Source organism: Oryx dammah, unplaced genomic scaffold (genome assembly GCF_014754425.2).
Source record: "Oryx dammah isolate SB20612 unplaced genomic scaffold, SCBI_Odam_1.1 HiC_scaffold_24, whole genome shotgun sequence".
Classification (NCBI taxonomy): Eukaryota; Metazoa; Chordata; class Mammalia; order Artiodactyla; family Bovidae; genus Oryx; species Oryx dammah.
Window position 1 is genome coordinate 12,414,468 of NW_024070208.1, and position 23,429 is coordinate 12,437,896.

Genomic DNA, 23,429 nt, shown 5'->3' on the forward strand with positions numbered 1-23,429 from the left:
TTGCCTGGAGAGTCCCAGGGACGGAGGCGCTTGGTGGGCTACAGTCCATGGGGTCACAAAGAGCTGGACATGACCGAGCTCACACACATGGTATACGCTGTATGACAGATGAAATGATATATGATATGATATATCTTAGTACGCATGTGTTCTGGCCTGTTATAACTACTCCGTAAATGGTAACTCTCAGCATTTTGGACTTTAAACTGATTTTCATTCCAAGCGTGAAAGCCGGAGTCATCTGAACTGCTCTCTCATCACTCTCACAGCCGGTCACCACGTCCCATTAATGCTGCCCCTGGAAGGCTGTTAAACCCTTCACCATCTCTGCTGTCTGTTCTGGACTCCTCCTCTCCATAGCAGCCCACTGCCACCCTGAGCTCAGACCCTGGCTTGTCTTGCTTACAGTTTCAGAAGAGTCTTCTCCCCTGTCTCTTGCCCACCCAGCTGACCCGCTACGTTGCTGCCAGACTTCTCTTTCTAAAATAAAGTGCTTGCTCCCTTTCTTGCTTACAGCCCTTTGGTAGCGCTCTGTCACTCTGGGGATCAAAGCCAGACTCTGGAGCATGGCTGAAAGCTTTTCATAACTACCTTTGGCTTCTTTTTGTTCTTCCGCCTGTGATTGGCCTATCACACTACTTACAGCACTGGTTCTCATCTTGACCTTTCTTCAACTGTGTGGTTTGTGTGTCCCTTTACTGGCAATAACCCTCCCTCTCCATAGAAATGCACTCAAAATCTTAACTTGAAAAAAAAAGGCACTTAATGGGACAATTGGGGAAATTTTGGCCATTGACTGATTATAAAATTATAGTAAGGAATTATATTATAAAATGATAGTAAGGGCTTCCCTGATAGCTCAGCTGGTAAAGAATCTGCCTGTAATGTGGGAGACCTGGGTTTGATCCCTGGGTTGGGAAGATCCCCTGAAGAAGGGAAAGGCTACCCACTCCAGTATTCCGGCCTGGAGAATTCCATGGACTGTATAGTCTACAGGGTCACAGAGAGTCGGACACGACTGAGCGACTTTCACTCACTCACTCAAGGAGTTATTACATTTTTTTAGGTGTGAAAAAAAATCTTATTTTCATCCTTAAATTTTTGAATATTGGCTCCCTGATATATCAGTCTTGGTTAGCTGCCAAAGTTTCACTATATTTCAGTTGCACCCTGGGTGCTGAGAGCATAGATAAGGGTCCAGATCTTGAAGGATCTTGAAGTCGGGTCATATGGTCTAGAAGATGGCAGGAACTGACTGTACTGAAATCATGTTGACTTATCCGTGTTCCTCATTATTCTGTGAGCTCCTTGAGAATGGAATATTTCATTTCTTTGTTTCCAGGGCTTCAATATTGCTTGGCATAAAGTAGACACTCTTTATATTTTCTAGTGACTGAGTGAGTAATTTGATTGATGGATTCAAATAGAGAGGGTAAGTTTTTGAATGATCACAATAGATAGCCTTTAGCACTTTGCTCATAATGTTATGGCTTATCTAATCCATTATCTTTACCCATTGCCTAAGACACTAATACACTCTGTGCTACACTTGCGCTTTCGATCTTTATTTTTTATTTATTTATGTTGTATGTGTGTGTGTTTGACTTTTAGAATACACTTGTACAACAGATATGAAGTGGGTGGAGTCAGGAAACAGTCAAATGTTATTCTCTGAGTGGAGAAAAGTACCATAAAGGTAGAGAGTGAAAGTGGAGACCTTAGATAAGGTTATCAGTTAAGGGAAGTTCAGTTCAGTTCAGTTCAGTAGCTCAGTTGTGTCTGACTCTTTGTGACTCCATGGACCGCAGCACGCCAGGCTTCCCTGTCCATCACCAACTCCTGGATCTTGCTCAAACTTATGTCCATTGAGTTGGTGATGCCATCCAACCATCTCATCTTCTGTCATTCCCTTCTCCTTCTGCCTTCAATCTTTCCCAGCATCAGGGTCTTTTCCATTGAGTCCATTCTTCACATCAGGTGGCCAGAGTATCAGAGTTTCAGCTTCAGCATCTGTCCTTCCAGTGAATATTCAGGACTGATTTCCCTTAGGATGGACTCTAAAGGGTCTTGTCCTACACCACAGTGCAAAAGCATCAATCCTTTGGTGCTCATCTTTCTTTGTAGTCCAACTTTCACATCCACACATGACTACTGGATGTAGCTTTGACTAGACAGACCTTTGTCAGCAAAGTAATGTCTCTGCTTTTTAATATGCTATCCAGGTTTGTCATAGCTTTCCTTCCAAGGAGCAAGCGTCTTTTAATTGCATGGCTGCAGTCACCATCTGCAGTGATTTTGGAGCTCCCCAAAATAAAGTCTGTCACTGTTTCCATTGTTTCCCCGTCTATTTGCCATGAAGTGATTGGACTGGATGCCATGATCTTCATTTTTGAATGTTGAGTTTTAAGCCAGCTTTTTCACTCTCCTCTTTCACTTTCATCAAGATGCTCTTTAGTTTTTCTTCACTTTCTGCCATAAGGGTGGTGTCATCTGCGTATCTGAGGTTATTGATATTTCTCCTGGTAGTCTTGATTCTATCTTGTGCTTCATCCAGCCTGGCATTTCACATGATGTACTCTACATATAAGTTAAATAAGCAGTGTGACAATATACAGCCTTGACATACTCCTTCCCCAATTTGGAACCTGTCTAATATTCCATGTCCGGTTCTGACCTACATGCAGATTTTTCAGGTGGCAGGTTAGGTGGTCTGGTATTCCCATGTCTTTAAGAATTTTCCACAGCTTGTTGTAGTCTACACAGTCAAAGGCTTTGGCATAGTAAATAAAGCAGAAGTAGATGTTTTTCTGGAACTCTCTTGCTTTTTCCATGATCCAGCAGATGTTGGCAATTTGATCTTTGGTTCCTCTGCTTTTTCCAGATTGAGCTTGAATATCTGGAAGTTCACAGTTCACGTACTGTCAGAAGCCTGACTTGGAGAATTTTGAACATTACTTTGCTAGAGTGTGAGATGAGTGCAATTTGCGGTAGTTTGAGCATTCTTTGGCATTGCCTTTCTTTGGGATTGGAAAGTAAACTGACCTTTTCCAGTCCTGTGGCCATTGCTGAGTTTTCCAAATTTGCTGGCATATTGCGTGTAGCACTTTCACAGCATCATCTTTTAGGATTTTAAATAGCTCAACTGGAATTTCATCACCTCCACTAACTTTGTTCATAGTGATGCTTCCTAAGGCCCACTTGACTTCTCATTCAAAGATGTCTGGTTCTAGGTGAACCCAGGTACCTTGAAGCCAGGTGAACCCAGGAAGTTACTCAGCTCTGTTTTTCAAACACTTGGCTGTTGGACGTATGGGAAACCTGCACACACTAAGCAAACTATATAGAACTACACAGCTGATGGGTGTGGCCTGCCTTTCGGTTCTGAATTCTTTTAATTCCCTTTGGTAGTTGTGAAATAGGTTTGCTTTGTACTGGCAGTGTAAATATTAATTGACTTTGGTCTCCTCTTAAAATGATGATCAGTGATTTTTAGATTTTTTAGAAACCAATTTTGGTGAACCAAGTATATTTTAAGTACTATTATTTAGTTAAGTTATAGCTTAATTAGTTTGAAAATTTTTATAGGAAATTTTTTGTTATTGCTAATTTGAAACTTTCTTCATCTTAAGCCTTTTGTTTTCTGTTGACATAATTGTTTTGTCAACAGTTGGTTTCTTAGAGTTGATATCTCAGTTTATAGCACATGAGATTTCACTTTCGGCAGCTTAGAAACAGGCTCTACTTGTTGGGCTTAACAAGAAAAAGAGGTTGTGATATGAAGCTGGACATTCTAACTGTACACTCTGGCTCTCCTATTTAACAAGTTTAAATAGGAGATTTTAAACAAGTTAAATTTATTTTTACCCTATCATGTCGGCCAGCTAAATATCTGGACGATTGAATGAGATAAGGCACTCTGAAAATGTAAAATCCTGCAGGAGTCATCATTCTGTCTGTTAACATGGAAGTGAAAGTGTTATCTGACTGTTTGTGACCTCATGGGATATAGCCCTCCAGGCTTCTCTTTCCCAGGCAAGAATAGTGGAGTGGGTTACCATTCCCTTTTCCAGGGGATCTTCCCAATCCAGGGATCAAACCTGGTCTGAGCCACCAGGGAAATCCCATTTATCAACATAAGAGCCTCCTATTTTTAAAAAACTTTTTATTTTGTATTGGTGTAGAGCCAGTTAACATGTTGTGATAGCTTCAGGTGAATAGTGGAGGGACTTAGCCTTACATACACTGTGAATTCCCCTCCCATCCAGGCTGCCACATAACGTTGGGGAGAGTTTCCATGTGAAGAGCCTCCTATTTTTAAGGAACTTAATTATTTATCCCTTTGAAAAGAAGTTGTCTACATCCGTGGATATTAGTTAAAATTATGAATATAATAAAATATACTAGGGGTGTCATTGATTTATCAGTTCATTATTACAGTATCAAAAATTACAACTATATATTTATTTTGTGGGTGTGGTAAGCTGAATAATGAACCCTGAAGATGTTTACACCGTAATTCCTGTGACCTCTGAACATCACTTTCTATGGCAAAAGAGACTTGCTAGTTGTGATTATGTTAAGGATACTGAGATGAGGTTATCCTGGATTATTGGAGTGGGCCCAGTTATCACCTGGGTCCCTGTAAGAGGAAGGCAAGAGGAATCAGAGAAGAAAATGGATGAAACGATATGATACAAGGAAGGCACCATGAGCCAAGGTATGCAGGCAGCCTCTAGAAACTGAAACAAAACAGGAAATAGATTCTTCCTACAGCCTCCAGAAGGAATGTAGCCCTCCAACACCTTTGATTTCAAACTCCTATCACAACCGTATGAGAATCCTTTGTTATAGCAGCAATAGGAAACTAATACAGGAGGGACTGCCTGACATTAAGAATTGTACTTCCCAGGTGGCTCCCTGGTAAAGAACCTGTCTGCTGACGCAGGTGATGCAGGAGACGTGGGTTCAATGCCTGGGTTAGAAAGATTCCCTAGAGAAGGAAATGGCAACTGGATCCAGTATGCATGCCAGGAAAAACCCCATGGGCAGAAGAGCCTGGTGGGCTACAGTCCAGGGGGTCGCAAAGAATTGAACGTGACTTGATAACTGAACAACAGCATTCGTAATTATAGGTCATTAGAGTTATAAGAGACTGTGAATACTAACTTGGATACAAACTTTGTCTTCAAAGAAACAGTGGTTTCTCATTATACAACTAATTTATGTATGTAAATGATACGGTAGGACATCCCAACAAAGGACACTTTTATAGCTTTCCTTAATAGCCTCCATGAAGCCTTCTCCACGTCTTGTTTTCCAGGGGTAGCAGGTCAGGGAGGCACAGCTTCAGAGGTACTGACTTTACAGCTTCACCGTGGTCCCTCTTTGACTCTCTAGTGAACTGAATGCTTCTAGGAAGTGACAGAACGATCGCCCTGAAGCAAAGCCTTAAAGACACGACATTCCCATAAAGACTATATGAATTATGTAATGCTGAGTTCATTGCTCCTTTGAAAAATATTTAGATTCTGGCAGCTTACAAGTCTCTATTTTATAGTGTTAATATTTTATTGTTTTTCAAGAAAATTTTGATTTTTGAGTATTTTAGATTTTTTAATTGAAGTGAAGGGAAACTTTGATTTTTAGAATGTGAGATCCTGTGGAAATACTAGATAGGTAGAGACAATATTGTTATTGATAGCATTGAAGTCTGTGGTTCTTTTTTCAGGGGAACAGGTACCAGGCAATTTAAAAAATCCAACCGTAGGTTATAAGGCAAATCAAATTAGCATAGAAAGTGACATTATTATGAAGCTGTGATTCCCTGTATCAAGTTTTGTGATCTGCAGGCTTCATCTTAAGCAGAATCATTGAAACTCAACAATTATATGGGAGTAGGATTTACACAGCTCTCTGCAGCATGTTTTATGCCACCCCATCTCCATCAGTAATCCGAAGTCTTGCTTCATTAGATTCTGTGGACATTTTGGGTCATTTGAGCAAGGGAACCACATTACTCATCTAATTTGAGGTTGGTATGGGAGAAGGAGGGCTTTCCTGGTGGCACAGTGGTAAAGAATCTGCCTGCAATGCAGGAGACCCAAGTTCGATCCCTGGGTTGAGACGATTCCCCTGGAGGAAGGCATGGCAACCCACTCCAGTATTCTTGCCTGGAGAATCCCCATGGACAGAAGAGCCTGGTGGGCTGCAGTCCATGGGGTCGCACGGAGTCAGACGTGCCTGAGCAACTAGGCAGCAGCAGCATGGGAGAAGGAAGTGGGGGGTCAGATGCTTGTGTCCTGGTGGGTGTGGCCTGCAAGCTGAGATTTAAGACATCCACATCCCTTGCCTTCTCATTTCCTTAAAGAGTTTTGCTTGGGGTTCCCAAATGCTTGGTACGTTTTTTTTAATCCAGACTCAAAATAACTGTGATGAACCCCCACGTCCACATTGCCTCTCTCTTACTGCCATCTGGATGTTGCCACACTTGATTTATCTATCCTCTCTTCTCTCTATTTTATCTGAAGCGCTTTAAAGCAAATCTTTCTCATTGTTGTACTGACCCCTCATTGTTTAGTAGGCATCCCTCAAAATTTAGTTGCCAGATTTTAACTCTGCCTCTTTCCCATCTTTCTTCTCCAACAAAACGTGGGTATGCAGAAGCTGTGAAAGAGAAACAGAATCTGAGTTGACCATAGTTACTTAGTTCAGTATTTTACAGTGAAGGGATAAATTTTTTTTTTTTTTGCTGTAACACTTTTTAAACCCCTCGTATAGAAAGTAGGGGGCTTCCCTAGTAGCTCAGCTGGTAAAGAATCTGCCTGCAATGCAGAAGACCCCGGTTCAATTCCTGAGTCCGGAAGATCCCTTGGAGAAGGATAGGCTACCCACTCCAGTATTCATGGGTTTCCCTGGTAGCTCAAACGATACAGAATCCACCTGCAATGCAGGAGACCTGGGTTCAGTCCCTGGGTTGGGACGATCCCCTGGAGGAGGGCATTGTACTTCCCAAGTGCCTGGGAAGGGCATGGCAACCTACTCTAGTATTCTTGCCTGGAGAATCCCCATGGACAGAGGAGCCTGGCAGGCTGCGGTCCATAGTGTCGCAAAGTTGGACACGGCTGAAGCAACTTAGCATAGCACAGCAGCACATCCATCAACACCTCAGAAAAATTACTTTTTAGATCAGTGTTTGTCATCTTAGAAAACCAGTGGGGCTTGAAGCAACTATGATAAAAGAGGGAAGCACTGACCTTAGAAGGCAAAGGCATCAGAGTTTATGTAGGATTTGCAAACTCAATGCCTCTAGGGACCAACAGGGTATGGAGTGGTCAGCTGAAGAAAATAGGTTTAAGCTGCTTATATTGTGATGAGCAAGGAACCTGTCTAAAATGATAGATATTAACTTGTTGTTTCACAACACAGCACTTCAGTGGTCAACAAAATGGCCAAACAAAAACCTCGGAGATCACCATTTGGTAACTAATGTTGTATCACGTGGGGTGCTAAAGGTGGTAGGCTGTTACATATGAGTGAGTGAGTAACTGTTGCTCAGTCGTGTCCGACTCTTTGCAAGCCCACGGACAGTAGCCTGCCAGGCTCCTCTATCCATGGAATTCTCCAGGCAAGAATACTGGAGTGGGTTGCCATTTCCTTCTCCATTGCACATATGGGTCCCACACAGAGAAATACTACTAGGGGCAGAAATCTGGAAACTTGGGAGCCCAGGGGTATGGGGAAAGGGGTATGGCTCTTTCCCTATAAAGAGCCACAAAGGTTAAGATCATTTTCTTTACATTATTTAGACCAGATCCTTCCTTGACTTAATGGGAAAATTGGTTGCTTCTGTTATCCTTCATGGTTGATTAATGGAGGTGCACTAGAATTATCTGTATAGCTTTGTCAATATACAGTAATATCTGAAATTATTCATGCCCCCCACAGTAAGATTTTGATTCACCAAGTCTGATTTGGAGCATGTTTTGAAAAACCTCTCGGCTTGATTCAAGTACGGACACATCATTAAAGACCTGTGCCTTTGGATGTAGCGGTCTCTGTTTACTCTCTGAAGTATGGGAGTATCTCTGCTCTCAAAATACCCATGTAGGATGCTTAGCTATGTTGCAGTTTGGCACATTTAAATTGTCAAAGTGAATTATTTCATTCCATAAAAGGAGAATGGAAAAAAAGAGAACATACATAATTTAAGAGATGGATGTAGATTTTATGAGGAAGGATGGAAGAGGAGTATTAAGACTGAGCTTTTGGCCACTTCATGTCTAGCAGACCGAGTGTAAGAAAGACATATATCTATACCTGGTTCGGCTCTAACAAAGCCAAAGGGTAGTCCCCAAGTTATAACAGATGCAGGCAGCAACCATCGTTATAATGCAACTAGGCTTTCTGTTTGTCCTGCTTTCCAAGAAGGGCCTCTCACTGCATACCAATTTTTATTTCAATCAAGGCAATTCAGGATTAGTCACTAAAGATATAACAGTAAGTACTTGCCAGAGGGCAGACATATCTATGTAGCAGACCTTTAGATTAGAAATAAGAATTTTCTAACAGAAAAAGTTGTTGGACACTTAAAGTTACCAGAGAAGATTCAGAATTTCTGTCATTGCAGAATCAGAAATATTAATTAAAAGGGGGAACCCTCTATGATTTTTTCCCTGCAACACACCACACACTCTCACAGACACACACACAGTCTATGTTACACATATCCACCTGCCATGTGTATTATATATGTATATATGTATGTATATACACACACTTACACACATATATACTGGAGAAGGAAATGGCAACCCACTCCAGTACTCTTGCCTGGAAAATTCCATGGATAGAGGAGCCTGGTGGGCTACAGTCCATGGGGTTGCAAAGAGTCAGACACAGCTGAGCGACTTCACTTTCTTTCTTTCTATAGTTCCTTTTGGAGAAGGAAATGGCAACCCACTCCAGTGTTCTTGCTTGGAGAATCCCGTGGATAGAGGGGCCTGGTGGGCTGCAGTCTATGGGGTTGCAGAGAATCAGACATGACTAAGCATCTAATACATACACACATTCACCACCACCTCAACCTCATTCCTTCTCTCTCTCACACGCATGCTCTCTCTCTCTCTCACACACACACACACATACACACACATTTTCTCTCTCTCCTCTGCACCTCCCTCATCCCTGCAGTAGGAACCTTCTATCTTGATTAGTTGAGAAATGATACCTACCAGAGTCAGCATTCTGAACTCTCACTGCTGTACTGGGATCTCATGCTCTTTGGTAAGCCTTTTGCCATTATAGTCCTGCTGTGGGTAAGGTTAGACACAGTGCAATTAAGGGAGGGGACCATTGTTTCCTGATTTGTTTGTTGATATTTCCTAATGTCTTCTAAGGAATAGGTCATTATCTTTAACTCTATTTGGGTGGTTTCCTACTCAGTGTCTATTTTGTTGGCAAAATGCCTCCATTTTGACCCAAGTTCCTATTACTTTTGTCTATGACCACACTTACACAGTGCTAGTGGTAAAGAACCTGCTTGTTAATGGAGAAGACATACGAGGTGAGGGTTCGATTCTTGGTTCGGGAAGATCTCCTGGAGAAGGGGATGGCAACCCACTCCTGTATTCTTGCCTGCAGAATCCCATGGACAGAGGAGCCCGGCAGGCTACAGTCCACGGGGTCACAAAGAGTTGGACATGACTGAAGCGACTTAGCATGCATGCATACTTTCACAAGAAATATGTATATTATAGAAGAAAGCTGTGAATGTGTACCTCATCTCATCTCTGGCTTCCTAACAGACACTGTGCTGAGGGCTTTGCTTGGATTGTCTCCCTAATCCACACCACATTCTGCAGAGCTGTGAGGAGCTGTTCCAGCCTCTCTTTGCAGATGTGAAACTGAGGCTTCCTAGCCACACACCTAGGGAAGGATGCTGTTGGTATTCATTCTAAGTCTGACTTCAGGGTTTAGACACTGAATCACTCTGTTGTTACATTCGTGGTTTCCAGTTGGGAGTTTACAATAAAATATCTTTAGAAATGGCAACCCACTCCTATATTCTTGTCATGGGAAATCCCAAGGACAGAAGAGCCTGGCGGGCTACAGTCCATGAAGTTGCAAAGAGTCGCAAAGACTGAGCACCTGAGTGACTGAGCACGCACACGTCTTTAGAGTGTTGGCTCTCAAACTTGGCTGCACTTGGGAACTTAAAAAAATTACAACTGGTGGCTGGATCTCACCCTCTTATGTTCTGAGTTCATCAGTGTGGAGCGTGGCCTTGACATTGGCATTTGTTAAAGTCTCCCAGGTGATTTTAAAGTACAGCCAAGTTTGAAAACTCCTGCTTCAAAACAGTGCAAAGTTTTAAATTCCTGTTCTAATGTTACTAAAATTAAAGAATGTTTTTATGAGTGAAATACTACATATTTGCTTTAGAAACCACAGGCAAACCAAAACAAAATATTTAAATTGTCTACAGTTCTTTCACTGAAAGATGACCAATACAGTTATTGGTTTTTTCCTATTCATGTATTCAAAGTCTTAACTTAATGTTGCTCTTTGATATAATTTTATATATTAATGCTAGATTGTTTTATATCTGTTTTTTATATTTACATGCTTTACTGGACTGAGAAATTATTGATCCTTTTACAACATAATCATGTTGTTGGATTAACCCTTATAGGCCAATAACCATCAAAGTGAAAGAGTATCTCTGTTTCTACAGAGTTTGTGTTTTATTTGAGGTAGCACTTAGAAATCCCTGGTGGTTCAGAGGTTAAAGCGTCTGCCTCCAATGCGGGAGACCCGGGTTCAATCCCTTGGTCGGGAAGATCCCCTGGAGAAGGAAATGGCAACCCACTCCAGTATTCTTGCCTGGAGAATCCCATGGACAGAGAAGCCTAGTAGGTTACAGTTCACAGGGTCGCAAAGAGTCGGACACGACTGAGTGACTTCACCTTACCTCACCTTAGCACTTAGAAAACTAATTTAGATATCTTTCCTTTTTAAAAAAATGTTGTTGGATTGTAGTTCTTGCCTGAAGAATCCCAGGGACGGGGGGAAGCCTGGTGGGCTGCCATCTATGGGGTCGCACAGAGTCGGACACGACTGAAGCGACTTAGCAGTAGTAGCAGCAGCAGTTGCTTTACAGTGTTGTGTTAGTTCAGGTATACAGCAAGGTGATTCAGTTATCTCTCTCTCTCTCTGTCTATATATATATATATATGTGTATGTATGTTCATTCTTTTTCATATTCTTTTCACGCATAGGTTATCATAGAATTTTGAGAAGGGTTCCCTGTGCTGTACAGTAGGTATTTGTTGGTTATGTATCTTATACATAGTAGTGTTAGATGTCTTTCCTCTCTCCTCCAGGGATTGAACCCATGTCTCCTCATTGGCAGGTGAGTTCTTTACTGGTGAGCCACCAGGGAAGCTGGGGACGCCTTAGAATAGGTCAAGTGCAAATCGCACAATAAAGGGGAAAAGTCCTCTACTTCCAGAAACATCCCAGCTTTGGCCCCCAGTCGGGCTTCCCCGATGACTTAGTGGGTAAAGAATCCACCTTCCAAAACAGGAGACGCAGGTTCGATTCCTGGGTCAGAAAGATCCCCTGGAGAGGGAAATGGCAACCCACCCCGGTGTTCTTGCCTGGGAAATCCCATGGATGGGAGGAGCCTGGTGGGCTGCAGTCCAGGGGGTCGCAAAGAGTCAGACAAGACTGAGTGAGCACCCACAAACTTAGTCTTCCCTGGGAATGGCCCCTCTTCCGTCCTTCCATCTCCCCACCCTACTCCCTTGTCTGTTGTAATAAAAAGGCTTTCAGAGTAAAACTAAGTAATTGTCAGAGTTTGCTGCTTCTCAGATATTTTCCTAATAAAGATTTGGATGAGGGACCACTGTAGTTCAATGGGGTTTGGTGACGATGCAACCAGAGCCCATCAGTTAGCAGCTGTGACTGTCACGTCACATTCTTTTCCTCCTCTTCTCGGTGATGAGGAAGAATTTAAGTTAAAGGTGGGGAGAAGACTCGTGCTTTGGCGGATGGATGAGCATTGACCCGCAGGGGAAAGGGGCAATCTGGGAGGTGTTACCGGTTTGCCTGGTGAACCAGTCTTGTCTGCCGTTCAGCCCAGCCAGTTCTGGGCTGCTCCCGGAGTATTTTTGGTCCTGCAGCTGCAAAATGAGATCTCTCTGCATTTCATGATTTATGGAGGATTTCCTTTTTTCTGGATCAACATCTTAACTTGATAATCAGTAGATTTCTTAAGCACAAGGCTGGTAAATCCCGATTATAATTTCTGTATGGCTCAAAAAAATCTTATATTTTAAGAATGTATAATGATCTTTACTGGCTTATTATTGCCCGTTTAAAAACGCATTTTTTTAAAAAAGGAGAATTTGAAAGTGTAAACATTTTACTTTGTGAATGCATGAAGTACATGCATGATTTATGTTGCTGAAATCCTTCAGCATTGAGGCATTTATGTAGTTCCAAAAACTCAAGAAAAATTCGATGCTATTTTTCCATCTTTCTTTACCATCTTTATATAGAATTCACAATGGCTTTTAAAGCCATTAAAGATAGTTAAAACCATCAGACATCCTGCTTTACTAAGAAATTAACAACAACAACAAAAACAAAATGAAAGAATAAGATAGCAAGCCTGGTTTATTTACCTGTATAATATGTATCTCACTCACTCTAAGGCCATAAAGAGAAGGAATCCTTAAAGTGACATCGTATCATATAGCAGAAAAATTAAGTAAAGCATACAGGAGGTGATACGTATTTAAATACCAGATTTATTCAGTCAGTCCCATTGACATGCAGATATTTCTGGAGTGTTGTGCCAGTCACTGGAGCCAGGGGTGTTTTATCATTTAATGGTACCTCTCTTGCTGCACTCGATGAGCTGTCCTGGAAAAACATTTTGAAGCAATAAAGCATCCATTTGGCTCGTAAGTAATGAGGGAGGCATTGCTCTTTGCATTAACTATTTATTGAGGAAGAGGAGTGACCAATTGCTAATAAGCTTTATCCAGAGAGCATAGTGGAAAACAGAAGAAAAGTGAGGTTCTGTTCAATTTCATGTGCAATTAATAAATACTCAGTGCTGAGTGGTTCGTGCTCCCCATCCACGTGACTTCTGGCCAGCTGTATTTAAGCACGAGTGCCTGTGCAGTGTACTAAAGTCCCCTTGGTCTGTGGACGGATTGTTAGCCTTAACTAATGATGGTTGAGAGGAGGCAATAGGCAATGACTGGTGAGTAGCTACAACTGTGCTGAACTCTGTAGCTTTGAATAAAGGACTTATTTCCTAAGATGAACTGTAGTGATTGAGGCTTGCCAGTTTACTCTTTTGGAGAAGTGCTCCGTGTTTGTTTTTTTTTAATATAATTATTACTTTTCCATAACTTGGGACATCTGCTCTCTAATGCAATATGTAGATTATCACTCAATCAAATGGCTTTTAACCTGAGAAAATTTCTTGTTTGCTCTATAAATAAATATATAATTTATTATTCAGAATTAGTTTCCAGGTAGTAATGTAGCATTTTGTTTTTCTTTCACAAATAAATAAATGGTCCCTTCTTTCTGTAAATGCTTAGGGTGTAACAACTTCAAGATTACCACCGGAGTATTGTATTCACACATAAATGGTGGCTGCTTTCAAGTCATTTCAGAATCTTACCTTGAAGAATCTTACTTTTGGTACTATAACAGCATGAAATTTTTATTCCTCTTGCTTTAAGATTCTTGGTGTAGTGAATTTGCCTTCTTTAGTAACAGGAGAAAAAAGATGAAAGTCACAATTATTTTCTTCTCTTAAAGCCAACTAAAGGACTTGCATGCTAATTCCTCTTCCCTGCTCTCACTAAAAAGTAGTACAGTGGAGTTCTACACAATAGGAAGAAAAGTTCATCACATAAACCGTATGGGCCATGGGAAGGATGTCTAAACCCAACATTACTTAGAATAGTCTTGAAACTGTAATGAAGCCGTTATGAAATCATTTAATATTACATTCCTTTGATTTTTTAATTTAAAAAAATTTCCATATTAGAAAATGTATTAATTCTAAGCTTACTGTGAATTATTTTGAAGTATATTTTAAATTAATTTTCAAGATATATTCCATGAAATAAGAATACTCTGCTCATTTGAGTTCATAGACTTGGGTAAAAGGCTGAAAAGCCTGATAAGTGAATAGCAATGAAATAAAAAACCAGAAAAGATTCGTCAGAATGTGTCTTTCCTAGAAACATTCTGTACCACAGCGAAAACTAAATCCATTTACATTATAGGGAGTCATACTTTCTTCATCAAGGAAGTAAGGACTCAAAGGTTAGAAACAGAATCACCTTGCAAGATGTTAGGTCTTGTAATAACCTCTCTTTGTTGCCTGTTAGCAGTCATTAGGTTGAATTATCCCTTTCAGATAATCACTCCATTTAGAAGACTAATGCTGTGCGCTGAGAACAGGAAAGAGATGGAGGATTGGATCAGCTCGCTGAAGTCTGTACAGACCAGAGAACCTTATGAGGTAAAGTAGCATCTCTCTTGTCCCCTTGCACTCTTAGAGAATAAATGTGATCCACAGTGCTACAGCTGTATTCTGTGGGGGGTATGTGTAGATTCATTCAGAAACCTGTTTAAACCTGATATAGTTTTTTTTTTTTTTAAGCTAAAGCAAAGTGTTTTAGTTTTAAAAATAATGGATTTGAAATTTCGATCATCGTTATGTACCTTCTGCATGTAGTCCTGTTCTCTCGTTTGGCAAACCTACACTGACGTCTCGTTTCCAGGTGGCCCAGTTTAACGTGGAACATTTCTCAGGGATGCATAACTGGTACGCGTGCTCCCACGCCCGACCCACTTTCTGTAACGTGTGCCGAGAGAGTCTTTCTGGAGTCACGTCCCACGGCCTGTCCTGCGAAGGTACAGTAGCATCCAGGGCGTGTCCTCCTCCAACACTGTCCTTCCCGTAAACACACCGCCACCAGCACCTCTGTGAACGGAGAAACAGAATCGCAGCAAGACATTGCCCTTGGGTGGAAGCAGTAAGTGGGAGCCTCTCGGGGGACCAGAGTGTTGTCCTTAAACTGTGGCTTCAAGGGGAGCTCTGCCCAGAAACGAACGACTTAGAAAATAGCTTAGCTTAGGAAAGGATAACATGAAATCATCTGAAGGAGGAAATGTTAACCCACTCCAGTATTCTTGCCTGAAAAATCCCATGGACAGAGGAGCCCGGTGGGCTCTTGTCCAAACAGCCTCAAAGAGTAGCACACGACTGAACAAGTGAGCATACACGCATAAATCAAAATACGGCATTTCCCTCCTCAGGAACTAGCATCTACTGGTAAAGAAAACTCTGTAGACTGTATATCATTCTCATTTTCCAGCATTGTTTTTCTGTTCTGTTTGATTATAAGGACAAAACTTTCTGGTGGACAGTATACATTCTTTTGGCAGAATTTCCGATGGTTACTTATACTACATCATTTTAAATGTTTTATTTCATTTGTGTTTAATGCAATTGGTGCTTCCCTGGTGCCTCAGATGCTAAAGAATCTGTCTGCAATGCAGGAGACCTGGGTTCCATCCCTGGATCAGGAAGATCCTCTGGAGAAGGGAATGGCAACCCACTCCAGTATTCTTGCCTGGAGAATCCCACGGACAGAGAAGTTGGCTACCTACAGTCCAGGGGTTGCAAAGAGTCAGACATGAATGAGCGAGTAACACACACACATCCTTTTAAATTTCCTTAAAGTTTTCTAAAAAAAGGTCTATGCTGTTGTTCTCATCACAGGATTTGTGGGTTATTTTTACATTTAAGAGAAGTAACCACTTAATGTCACCAGGAGAAAACTCATACCTTCTTTTGATTTATTTAATAGCTCAGTGGTTCCATCACTGTGTACCTCTTTTTAAACCACATATAATACTATTATTAGCTTTTCTCTCTTAATACAAAAAATTCTTAGGTAATTTTGTAATATAACTATTACAATTAAATAATAGATTAGAAATAGAGTCACAGTTTTTTAACTATTTGGCTGTTTAACATGACACAGCTTAGTGCATAAGAATAAAATTCTGTAGTTAAACTCTCTGGGTTCAGATTCCAGTTTCAGCACTAAAAACTATGACCAGGACTAGTTTAACCCTTTTAGACTTTTGCTTCCTCCTCTCTAAAATGGGGATAATAGTCATTTATATCTCACAGGATACTATAAAAGTGAAATAAGAGAATGCATATAATGATGCTATTTTTCCAGTCAGATAAATTGTAGACATTTGTAGGTGAGTTGTATAAGAAATTCATCAGGCAAACAATTACAGATTGTATCATGGCCTGATGCATTAAAATTCATGAAAATGAGAATTTGGAGGAGATATAAACATTTTTTTTAGATTTAACAAATGATTGAAAACAAAGATAATTAGTCTTTCTGACTTTAGTGATTGTATGGAGTTATTCTGAAGGTCTTTGTACAATTACCTTGGTGGTGGTTTAGTTGCTAAGTCATGTCTGACTCTTGTGACCCCATGGACTATAGCCTGTCAGCCTCCTCTGTCCATGGGATTCTCCAGGCAAGAATACTGGAGTGGGTTGCCATTTCCTTCTCCAGAGAATCTTCCCAACCCAGGAATTGAACCCAGGTCTCCTGCATTGCGGGCAGATTCTTTACCAACTGAGCTATAAGGGAAGCCCCCCTACAGTTACCTTATAGTCTGTTATTCCTCAAACTGCTAAAAAAAAAACAAACCTAATAGCATCTTAGATACTGTTAGAACTGATCTGTGGTACCCTTCTAATCTGAGAGTTATGCATTATTAAATATATTTAATGGTAAAGGAGTTGAACTTAACAGTGGGATGACTGAATATTTTTCTAAGCATTTTAAAAGAAAAATGAAAATTACATTAGCTGGTGAGAATAAAAAGCTTCTAAGTCTTTAAAAAGATGTGTTACATTATTCTATTGATAATTAAGTTTCTGATTTTTAAAGTCTCAATTATAGCAGTTTTAAATTATCTTTTAGAGGAATATGTGTTAGTATTCAGTTTTTTTTGTTGATAAAAATTTTAAATCTTGCCATTAGTATATTTAGAACTGTAGCAGATTTTAGAAATCCCAAAGGTTTTATGAATACCCAAAAAGGTTGCCTTTTATTTTGTGTTGTTTTATTGTTTAGTTGCTAAGTCATGTCTGACTCTTTTGTGACCCCATGGACTGTAGCCCGCCAGGCTCCTCTGTCCATGGGATTTCCCAGGCAAGAATACTGGAGTGGGTAGCCATTCCCTTCTCCAGGGAATCTTCCTGACCCAAGGATCAAACCCACATCTCCTGCATTTTCAGGGGGATTCTCTACAATGAACCACCAGGGAAGCCTTTTTATTCTGTGAGACTGTAGTTATTTAGGATATGTTTATCGTAAACAAAGTTACACTTTAGAAATCCCCTTGAAATCTGCATAAACTGCTTTTTTTAGCAAAACTGAAGGCTTACAACACAAAAAATTTTTAAAGTTATAACAGAGTTGCAAATACAGGAAAAATTCATTCAATAATGACAATGAATCATGTATTATAATAGAATCCAGCTTCCAGGATACAACGCCAGTACTATTTTCTTAGTCTTTCTGCCCCTTTTTCACAGTAAGAGGAGTCTGTACTGATTTGTCTTCTAGGCTTGTGTTGAACAATAACTGAATTATCATTTTAAAGCCTTGCATGTATAAACTATATGAATGAAAAACAGAAGGCAGAAAATACATTTCACAGATAATTCCCTAAATCAATTGAGAATGTTAATTATAATTTCAGAGCATAATTGTGATTCACAGGCATTTAAACAGCACTCTAAGAATAAAAAGTTAGATGGTAATTCTTTTTAATCAACAGCTTAAAATATCTCTACACAGGTATTTATGAATTTTTGTCTTAACCACTGTTGAACACTTAAAACTTGTTAAAGACTATATTGCAATAAAGAATCACAATTTTATTACAAGGTAGTGTATTTTTTAAGTTCTGTAGTGTAAAATAATGGCTATTACAGGTCAGGAAAGAATGCTTTATTTCAGAATCACTTGTTTGGAGAAAATTGTCACTTACCAAATTAAGGTGCCTATTCCTCATGTCCATTCCTTAGTGACCAAAATTCATTCATTTGTTTTATTTTAATCGTTATATATTATATTAAACACCTTTGTGATTCTCAACGCTCATTGCATGAAGAACTTTATTATTACAAAAGTGATTTTTATTTTTCATGAACTGTTTAATTTTTAATGGCAAAATCTTCAAAAAGCCATGAAATTAGACCCTGTTGCCCTCTTTATATTACTTCCTTCTTTGTCTCTTAGAAAAGTTATTGACTATCAACACTTATTTGTACTTAGAAAACAGCTTGCTTTTATAAAACTAAAACTAGACCCATTCTTTTGAGAAATAAAATAACAGATTGAGCCATTTAAATAATTTAAAAATACTAACTAATGTAAAAGTCACTTGCCTTATAGCAAACGGGAGCAGATATCATGCTGAAGTAACTTTTCAAACAAAGCTTACTTCCTGCGATGCTGTTTCTTTACATTACTGTTTCTCAGCAATAAAGTTAAGTGGAAAATTTGTTTTCTATATGAGGTCTGTTGCTTGAGTCACAAAGTCATTTATAGCAAAAATACTATGATTTCCAGGAAAGAATTTGTCAATGTACAGAAAAGAGCAGGTAAATGAAACATTGCCAGGATCTATGTACTCATATTGTTTTTAAGGAAAAACGGCTCAATTTTAGTGGCCATTTATATACTGGCTATTTATGATACCTGAAGCATTCTGAACATTTGGCTATATAGGCATCTTATTTATTTTACTTGACCTGTTTGTTTTCATGTTATATTAAATTAAGACAATTTAAAGAGAAGGGCTCATAACCTGTTATTTCAAATTTGTTAATGGTTTACTGGTAGAAATTCAAAAACCACACGAAAAGGAGCCACTTTTTCATTTTGAATTTGCAAAAGGTACCTTACTATGTTTCTACCAAAATGATCTCTACTTTTAAATATTTCTCTGAAAAGTCAGAAACTCTTTATAATATCAGTATTCATTAGCGATTGGCTAAATGTGTGTTAATGCGTGTCCTTGGTGGGCTTCCCTGGTACCTCAATGGTAAGGAACACACCTGCAGTGCAGGAGACACGGGTTCAATCCCCGGGTCGGGAAGAGCCTCTGGAGGGGGACACGGCACCCCACTCCAGTGCTCTTGCCTGGAGAATCCCATGGACAGAGGAGCCTGGCGGGCTACAGTCCACGGGGTCGCAGAGTCAGACAGGACTGAACAGCTCACCCAGTGTGTCCGTACAGGGATGGATAAGCGTAGTAGCCGAGTTCCGATGTTCATAAGTAAGGTTTGATTTCTCAAGTAGTCTGTGGTTGGTTGGTTTGTTTCACGTACGTGCTGCTTCTGTCTTGCTGCTTCCTCGTATTTCTCTTTTGTAGGTGTCTCTCTGGCGATACGGCTGGGGAGCTTTAGTGCTGCGTGCAGTCGGAATCTCACTTCATCATTCCCTTCCTCCACATTATCACGTAGTCATCTCAGCAGGACACTTTTAAAGTCTTTTTTTAAAAACCATTATTTGTTTTTAATCGAAGGATATATCCCTAGGACTTCCCTGTAGCTCAAATGGTAACGAATTTGCCTGTGATGCAGGAGACCAGGTTCAATCCCTGGGTCAGGAAGATCCCCTGGAGGAGGGCATGGCACCCCACTCCAGTATTCTTTGCTGGAGAATCCCATGGACAGAGGAGCCTGGCGGGCTACAGTCCACGGGGTCGCAAAGAGTTGCACACGACTGAGCGACTAACACACGCAGTTGCTTTACAGTGTTCTGTTGGTTTCTGCCAAACATCAGCATGAATCAGCCATCAGTTCAGTTCAGTTCAGTTCAATCGCTCAGTCGTGTCCGACTCTTTGCGACCCCATGAAACGCAGCACCCCAGGCCACCCTGTCCATCACCAACTCCCGGAGTTCACCCAGACTCATGTCCATCGAGTCCGTGATGCCATCCAGCCATATCATCCTCGGTCGTCCCCTTCTCCGCCTGCCCCCAATCCCTCCCAGCATCAGAGTTTTTTCCAATGAGTCAAGTCTTTGCATGAGGTGGCCAAAGTACTGGAGCTTCAGCTTTAGCATCATTCCTTCCCAAGAAATCCCAGGGTTGATCTCCTTCAGAAAAGATTTACCTAAGTCACCTCCCTCGAACCTCCTCCCGCCTCCCACCCCCTCCCACCTCTCTCAGCTGTTACAGAGTTCTGGTTTGAGTTCACTGAGTCATAGGGCAAGTTCCCAATGGCCGTCTCTTTTACACATGGTAACGTGGGTTTCTGTATTACTGGCTCCTTGTGCCCCACCCTCTCCTTCCTTACCCACTGCCCCCCCTGCCCTGTGTACATACGTCTGTTCTCTGTGTCTGTGATTAGTTCATCAGTACCATCTTTCTAGATTCCAGATATTTGTGTTAGTATACAATGTTTGTTTTTCTCTTTTTTACTTCCTCACTTCCAACAAGATACTTTTAAAAAAATATTTATTTGGCTGTACCGGGTCTTGGCTGTGACGTGGGGGATCTAGTTCCTTGATCCGGGATCGAACCTGGGGACCCTGCGTTGGGAGCACAGAGTCTTGGCCCCTGGACCATCAGGGAAGTCCCAACAGGACACTTTTAAAAGACAGTGCCGTCTTTGTGACCCTCGTCAGCGTCTCTCCCATGATGTCTGGATATTTTCTTGACATACTTGGACTTTCAAATTCCCTTATCTCTCTGATATTTGCAAACTTTTTATTTAAGTGTAATATACGAACAGAGAAAAGAAAACATCAGAAGGGTATGCAGTTTGTTGAATTTTCACAAACTAAATGCTTTTATGTAATCAGCACCCAGGCTTAGAAATTGGATGTTACCAGAACTCCTGTGTTACTGAATTTTATCTTCTTGTGTGTGTGTGTGTGTCTGTGTTGTCTCCTTTCTCAAGAATTAATTCTTTAAGTGTTTATGTCCTTTCTTCTTTTAGGAGTAAGTAAAATCTCTTTAAGTAGCAATCTGTAGCTTGATCAGAATGCTTCATAAGCACATAATCATATTTGCTTTTTAGAATATCAACTGTTATTGAAGAGTAATAGAAACTTTTAAAAATATTACCTTTCTTCTACTCACCCTCCCCCCTCAGCCCTTTGAAATTTCATGCTGTGATTTCCTTTCCTTGTTGGTCCAAAAGTACATGCTCACTTAGCAATGGCTGGCTTTTTTTTAGTGTGTAAGTTCAAGGCTCACAAACGCTGTGCAGTGAGGGCAACAAACAACTGCAAGTGGACGACCCTGGCCTCCGTCGGGAAGGACATCATCGAGAACGAGGATGGGGTAGGCTCCCTTCCCCTCCCCTCTCTCCCGGGCACCCCCACTCCTTCGTCCTCTGCTCCCATGGAAATTAGGTGGGAGCCATCTAAGCAGTTACAACAGGAAGTTAAGAGGAAGTGTTGATTATTATGATTAGATGGAAAGTTTGGGTAGATTATGACTTTTTATTTTCAATTCAATCCTTCATAGCTTCTTTCAGCTCTTAAATTTTAAGAGGACTGGTGTGTAAGGCTTTAGGAGGGGTTGTTGGGCTGGGCTGATGTTGTAGACCCTTATCTGGTCGACTAAGGTACTCTGTAAGGCTCAGCTCAGCTGTCGACTCAGACATTCACTCCTCAGACTTTGGGACCTGCTCCCCTCACCTTCAAAACCTTATCTCCTTTGCATGCAAATCTCTGATACCCCTTCCTGGTCACTTTATCATAATCCCTCTCTGTGCTCAGCGAGAATACACATCCTGCAGGGCAGGGGTTTAGTTTTATTTTTGTATCCCTATAGTGCTTGGACATAATAGATACTCATTAAAAGTGGGGGAAATGAACGAATGCCAGGAATGATACATGTTGCTGATTCCATAGAGTAAGAAATCACTGAGTCTCTTCCCTGGGCTAAGAATGATGTCCGCCATGGTCTTTAACTTGACTGCCCTTTCTTCCTGCTGTGTAGGTGGCCATGCCTCACCAGTGGCTCGAGGGTAACTTGCCCGTGAGTGCTAAGTGTGCTGTCTGCGACAAAACGTGTGGCAGTGTTCTCCGTCTTCAAGACTGGAGATGCCTTTGGTGTAGAACGATGGTGAGAGTTTTATAAATGTTCTCCATTAAAAGAAATGTTTCTTCCTGTATCTTTTCATCTATGAGGTTTAGAGACAAAGCTAAGAATTTATGGCGGAGCACAGCTGATAGTACATGTACCTGTTTTGGTGGTGGTGGTTTAGTTGCTTAATCATGTCTGACTCTTGTGACCCCGTGGACTGTAGCCCACCAGGCTCCTCTGTCCGTGGGATTTCCCAGGCAAGAATACTGGAGTGGGTTGCCATTTCCTCCTCCAGGAGATCCTCCTGACCCAGGGATGGAACCCACATCCCTACGTTGCAGGGGGTCTCTTGCATTGCAGGCGTTCCCCTGCATTTCTTTACCAGCTGAGCTACCAGGGAAGCGCATTTTAAGGTGCACCTTTTTCAAAGTGTATTCCTTCCACTCTCGTTACTTCTGCACGTTTCCTGTTTGTGACACCTGTTCTTGTTATATATTTCTTTTATCTGAAGACCTCTTTCTCACAGTCTTACTGTTTTTCATCAAGCTTTGGCCGCATCTAGTGGTTTGCTATTTTCAGCCCATTTTAACACCTGTTGCTGACAGAAAGCCACCAGATTTTGACTGACAAGCAAGGTGTGGGTTTGCTACAACCCCATGCATGTTCTCTTGACAGAAAGAAGCTGAATTCAGTAGACCATGCACTGATACAATTTAAATTGTATGCATTTATGTTTTAGAAATGAGTAAATATTTAAAATCTTCTTTGCACATGCAAACAAGTGGTGGGCAGCAGATACAGCATAGCATGGAGCCCGCGGCAGGGAATGGTCCCACCTCTGACAGACTGCGTGAGGACTGGGCCTCCATGCTGCAGGAGGGTGGTCCGAGCAGGACCTCAGGGTGACCTTACGGCCCTCAGAGGGTGATGTGGGGCTAAAAGACAGCAGGGCGAGGAGGCAGTGTCTGCCCACTTAAGCACTGGGCAATGCCGTCCGACTAGGGTGCTGGTTGCCTTGCGTTGAGGCTGAGTTGTTCGGTCATGTTTTGAGTGTTGGAAGTCACCCCCTCCCCCCAACAAAAAAGGTGGGAAACCATTGCTCTCAGTAAGTACGTTGAAGGGACTTCTGTGGTGGTTCAGTGATTAAGAGTCTGTACTTCCACTGCAGAGGTGCGAGTTCAATCCCTGGTCCAGGAACTAAAATCTTTTCATGATGTGGCCAAAAAATTAAAATTAAA

The 23,429-nt window shown here is 41.1% G+C and overlaps 1 protein-coding gene across 3 annotated transcripts in view; it reads left to right on the forward strand.

Moving 5' to 3' along the window:
• DGKH (diacylglycerol kinase eta) overlaps positions 1 to 23,429 on the forward strand; it is a 223,850-nt gene that overhangs the window by 111,239 nt on the left and 89,182 nt on the right. For 2 of the 3 annotated variants that reach the window (XM_040267184.1, XM_040267185.1), the window contains exons 4-7: positions 14,450 to 14,554; positions 14,817 to 14,949; positions 21,335 to 21,441; positions 22,105 to 22,230. In XM_040267184.1, the coding sequence (XP_040123118.1) occupies positions 14,450 to 14,554; positions 14,817 to 14,949; positions 21,335 to 21,441; positions 22,105 to 22,230 (471 nt within the window). Of the gene's footprint in view, positions 1 to 13,148; positions 13,274 to 14,449; positions 14,555 to 14,816; positions 14,950 to 21,334; positions 21,442 to 22,104; positions 22,231 to 23,429 lie in introns of those variants that run through there. The other variant, XM_040267186.1, reaches the window with a different exon arrangement.